The sequence below is a fragment of the Etheostoma cragini genome, chromosome 2 (genome assembly GCF_013103735.1).
Source record: "Etheostoma cragini isolate CJK2018 chromosome 2, CSU_Ecrag_1.0, whole genome shotgun sequence".
NCBI classification, from domain to species: domain Eukaryota; kingdom Metazoa; phylum Chordata; class Actinopteri; order Perciformes; family Percidae; genus Etheostoma; species Etheostoma cragini.
In genome coordinates this window covers 6,924,069-6,929,353 of record NC_048408.1, presented here as the reverse complement: position 1 = coordinate 6,929,353, position 5,285 = coordinate 6,924,069, and the positions used below count along the sequence as shown (strand labels likewise).

At 42.5% G+C, this 5,285-nt stretch overlaps 2 protein-coding genes across 5 annotated transcripts in view; one reads left to right on the top strand and one right to left on the bottom strand.

Moving 5' to 3' along the window:
- The window catches only part of LOC117956277 (excitatory amino acid transporter 3-like), a 381,877-nt gene that overhangs the window by 141,646 nt on the left and 234,946 nt on the right, over window positions 1–5,285 (top strand). The window lies entirely within an intron of this gene.
- rptor (regulatory associated protein of MTOR, complex 1) overlaps window positions 1–5,285 on the bottom strand; it is a 184,551-nt gene that overhangs the window by 66,365 nt on the left and 112,901 nt on the right. For all 4 annotated transcript variants that reach the window (XM_034891052.1, XM_034891060.1, XM_034891069.1 and 1 more), the window contains exons 13-16: window positions 4,691–4,774; window positions 2,275–2,385; window positions 1,002–1,076; window positions 712–777 (exon numbers count right to left, since the gene is read on the bottom strand). In XM_034891052.1, coding sequence (XP_034746943.1) covers window positions 712–777; window positions 1,002–1,076; window positions 2,275–2,385; window positions 4,691–4,774 — 336 coding nt within the window. The remainder of the gene's footprint in view (window positions 1–711; window positions 778–1,001; window positions 1,077–2,274; window positions 2,386–4,690; window positions 4,775–5,285) is intronic.

Here is a 5,285-nt window from a genome sequence, read left to right as displayed (position 1 = left end):
CCACTGTAGCTTTTTTGTCACATTTATACTATGTAGGGAAAGCGAGAGAGAGAGAGTGAGAGAGGGGGGGAGGGGGGGAGAAAGTGAGAGAGAAAGTACTGTCAGGTAATAAAGAAACAATATGTCAAATGACATTTGCAACTAGACAGAAAAATAACTGCAGAGAGCAGGAGAGTGTAGACAAAAAGGAGCAAAAGGTAGTGATGGTGGAATATTTCTTTGTGGAAGTGCATGTGTGCATGTGTGTGTGTGTGTTTGTGTTTGTGTGTACTCCACAAAATGACAAGCTACATCATCCCAGCATCGCACCCCTGGACGTTTGATCAGCATCCGGCACAAAATACTTCTGGGATTGAACACCGGAGGCCAGGAACAGGCCGAGGTGACACTTGCGGTGATAAAGTGTCACCATGGAGGGGGCTGGGACGGAGACGGAGATTATAGAGGTGGTTGTTGTTGACAAAACTGTCACATAACCAATATCTCCCAGAAACACACAATGGGCGATACATAGCAATCTCTCAAAGTGACGGCTGGCCCCAAAAGAACCTGCCGAGGCTCTGGTGAGGGAGGTGCATGAAAAATTTGGTTCATTCTCCGGTGGGGCTCCTGGCAAGCAAACACACAGCACTGCGGATATACACATGTAAACAACACACACACACACACACACACACACACACACACACACACACACACACACAAACACACCTGTCCTGTGTTGTAGCTGTTGACAATGACAGCCAATATGAAGACAGCCATGGTTCGATGCTCAGCCTGTAACAAAGAGAAAGAACAGTGAGATCTTATCTTTTGTCAAAATATCTACTTTCATACTATAGTCGGACACTTTTCTAGTGAACTCTTCAACTTCGTTCAGTAAAATAATAAGCTTAGCCTCAATATCAAAAGGAGAGGAAAAACATATATCCCTTTCTATTATACTTTAAAAAATCATCCCACTGTCACTTTCTTCACAAATGGAACTGGCAGACACTCACTGGCATGTAACTGTCGGCCAACACCGACAGGAAGTACTTGTGTCCGTTGTCCTTCACCAGGTCAGCTTGACATGACTGCAGAGACAGATAGAGAGAGACACACACACATACAAAGAGGAAAAAAGGTTTACTTCATTATAGATGTTGCTTCAGGTCACTTTCTAGTCACACAGCATTGACAGCAGTCCTGTTATAGGGAGCATTTGTCTGTTTCTCCCATGGCAGTGCCTCCATACCATGGCACACAGTTGAGGGGTTGTTTTCTTTGAAAATGTCCTATGTACAGGGTTTCTGCAGGTTTCCACAAGTCAAATGTAAGACTTTTTAAGACCTTTATGAAAGAAATTTAAGACGTATATCATCACAAAAGTAATAGCAAATGTATTCAAATAGAAGCGACTTGGAGTAATAATAATCATTGTACTTGCACAAAAGAAAGAAAGAAAGAAGTACAACACCACGGAATAAAAAAAGTATTTTGATGAGCATTAGAGATGTTTTGAATTACCTAAGGCCTAGAACACAATACACCAGCAAATTTATTTAAAAAGCTTAAATTTTTAATAATTTACATTGTTCCAAAAAATAACTTGACGCTACTTTAACATAACTAGAATCATTACTTGTGGTTGTATTCCTCCGCCATTAGGGCTGGATCACAATATTGAAGTATTTGTTTGTTGGGTAGGAATTAGATTTGTTGTTGTTTTTCCTTCAGTGCTGTCATAAAGTTGAGACGGATTCAACTTTTGGAGCAACGCATCAGTGCCTCCATTGCGGTGTTTAGCCCTCAACGTCGCCCTCCAGACAGCGCTGCGTGGTAGGCACTAGGATTAGGTAATGGTTAGGGTTAGGTGCCTTGAAGTCAACGGCTGCAGCGCTGCCTGGAAGGCGAAGTTGGGGGCTTAAAACACCATCCAGCCTCCATCGCTGCAACCAGAAGGTTTTAAAGGGTTTTAATGGAGTCTGTTTCCTGCACCAACAAAGCACAGTTGCTCGATTTCTCTTCTTTCTCTTTCTCTGTTAAATGAAGCTGCCTTGAAGTGCGGTCTAAAATGACGATGATCAGTACAAGATATAGATTTCGGTCCCTAACATCATGCACTCATTCACACAAAAAATCTGATTCTAAAACTCAAATGTTTTTGTTATTTCTATCCTTGTGTTTGTTATTAGGACCAGCAGAAAGAATTTATATAACAACAACCAATCTGTGACTTAGAAAAGATGAGGCCGCATGATCTGAAAGTTGAGAGCTTTTTACATAACTTACACTGTCCACAGCGAGGATTTTAGCCCAGATGAAAACCAGCAGCGGCCGCAGCTCTCTGGCTGAGCTCTGGAGCAGCTTTAATACGTAGGGGAAGATCCCCACAGACAGGGCCTGGAAAGAAAGAAAGAAAGAAAGAAAGAAAGAAAGACACACATACACACATACACACAGAGCACTGGTGTTTATTGAGCAGTATTTCTATTGCAGTCATGACCTGAGCCTTGCAGCATGTGTGTCCAAGTTTGACCAGCAAGACCCAATGTATGTCCTTTGTTTCAGTTTATAATAAGTTAATATCATTGGTATTATTCTGGCTTGCCAGGTTAGTAGTCTGCTGCAGCTAAAAGTGTCCTTTTAATATGGGGCTTTGCTGTTCCATTACAAAGCAATTTATTCTCTGTTCGGCATGCTAGCTGAGAGTTGACCTACCAATCATAGTTAATACACCGCAGTTCTAAAGATAGTTCAACATTTAAGGAAATATGTTTTTTTCTGAGTGATAAATGATAAGATTGAAATAGATAAAATGATCCCATTGATTTCAACAGAAACCAGTGAAGGCTATTTGATGGCTGAGTGTTACTGCGCAGCCTCCAACTGAGCTTGACGTGACGTGGGCAACCTGTCTGAAAGCTGTACGTTTTCTGGTGGCTGTGCCAACAGAAATCCCAATCATTCCCAATCTTGCAGAGATGGAGAGCATAGGTATACGTAAGGTAATAACACAGGCACAGGCTAATTATTGCTAACTAAAATGCTAGTTAACATTAGTCATTAAACCTAAACAGCTCAAAAAGTTCAAACTGCCTGAGAGCTTGTCCTGTACTGTTCGGTAATTGCTCCGCTGTGCGACAGTCAGTCGTGTGGTTGTGACACGATCGTTAGCCGATTTTTACAAAAACGTCAGCTACGGAGCCATAACGTGAATTCCAAGGTAATGGTGCATTTTATACATTGTTGTTTCTTTAGAAATAACCAATGGACAAATAGTCTTTGATTGCTTTTGATGTAAAGTTATTTGCTGTCAAAGTGACGTCAAAATGAATGGCAGTCAATGGAATGCTACCGGCGGGTGAGTGCTCGGTAGCATCAAAATGGCGCCAAAGGAGCTATGCTTCATCAGGACTGGCTTACCCCTTTGGGGTCAACAGCTAGAATATTAGGATACTTGCTTGATTTGTGTGTGTCAGAAAGCTAAAGCCTCACGTTGGCTACAGGTACATTTTTGCACAAGTACGAGGACTGTGGATGTTCTTCCGCATGACTTATAGTACATTGAAAGTGCATCAAGAAAGGATCTGTTGGTGCAGCCTCTAGTTCCCCCAGTAAGAGCGTTTGCCCCATATTGGCTGAGTCCTGCAGGGGCCCGGGTTTTAACCCGACCTGCGGCCCTTTGCTGTGTGTCATCCCCCAATCTCTCTCCCCCTTTCATGTCTATCCACTGTCACTTTAATTAAAGGAAAAGCCCCAAAAAGGAATCTTTAAAAAAGAAAAGAAAGGATGTGTTAATGGCCAGTATGAAGAGGGGGAATGATTCCAGCAAGGAAACAATATTTCAACATTAATATGGGTACCTGACTATTGTTTAAAGACAGACCTGGAAAATGGTGAATCCTGACATCAGACTGCTATCGTTCTTTTTATTAAACTCTCGGGAAGGCAGTTAATTAGCATATTTCTTTAAAATGTCTTGCTATTACTATAAGACAGACTGGTTTGCTAGTGAAAGTTTAAATCCTTTTTAGAATACAATGTGTGACTTTGTCAGAAAGAAGTCTGAGGCTGTCCTGTGGAGTTGTGTTCTTCTTGGTGCCACTCACATTAAAAGGGTCCAAATGACAAGACCCATTTTCTCACTTTCCGGGTATTCATGTAGCAATGCTGTTTTTATTTTTATGTGAAAAGGTACGGAGATTTGCACCTCTGAAACCCCAGACCACACACCAAAACAATGGAGGGGAAAACTATCTTATTTGTGATCCTGAAGATACTAAGTCCTGTTCTTCGGTGTGTGCATTAAACAATTACATTTCTGGAAAATCCACACATTTTGTAGGTCGCATTGAAAGTTCACAGTGGAGTGGATTGGATCATCCAGAGTCATAGGCACATCGCTTCCGAAGAGATTTGTTTTTGATTGCTTTAAGTGCCACATACATGAGACATTTAACCTTATTGTATTCAAAGTATATAAAACTGGACGTGGAACAGTAGATCACATGCTGTCCCTTTTCACTCCATTAAAAAGGCTTCAATGTTCAGCGAATGTTGCTGCTGGGTGTAAATATGATCCGGTTATATGAGGTCAGTCAAGGGTGCCAAATGCCATGCTAATTAAATCGGCGTCTTGTGGAGAGTCCTTTTAAAATGACCACTGTTTTAAAACATTTCTAACACGCACAGTATGTTAACATACCAGACTGACGGCCCAGGGACCCAGATCCAGAAAGCACCCGAGCAGGTCCAGAGCGCGTAGCCGATGCACCTGACTGAGGAGGACCTGAAAGAGAGCAGAGGTCAGAGGTCATCTGTGCTGCCTCCAAACCTGAGAGGAAGTCCGAGATTAAAGGAGAAAGGAGTAGGAGGGGCAGGAAGGACAGCGGGGGAAATGGCAAAGAGGGTGAGGAGGTGGAGGGAAACAGGTGGCTCTCCCACAGTGGCACCAGGTCACGCTTGTTTACTCTGTGTGTGTGTGTGTGTGTGTGTGTGTGTGTGTGTGTGCGCGCATGCAAGAAAACGTGTGGCTGATTGGGTGCATCCTCTTGGCAGCTATTTCACTTTGTCTTAAGAAGATACAGGTTTAGAATAGTACCCGTGTGTGTGTGTGTGTGTGTGTGTATTTTGCTTTACGTATATGACGGGGATGCCAAATAGTTATCACGATGTAGCAGTTTCGGCCAAGGAAAACTATTTTAAGAAGGCATATGGAATGTACTAAAAATGTATATGTATGCGTGTTGTTTATGCAGCACTAAGCATTCAGAAGAGAGTCTGTGTGCGGGCTGGACACC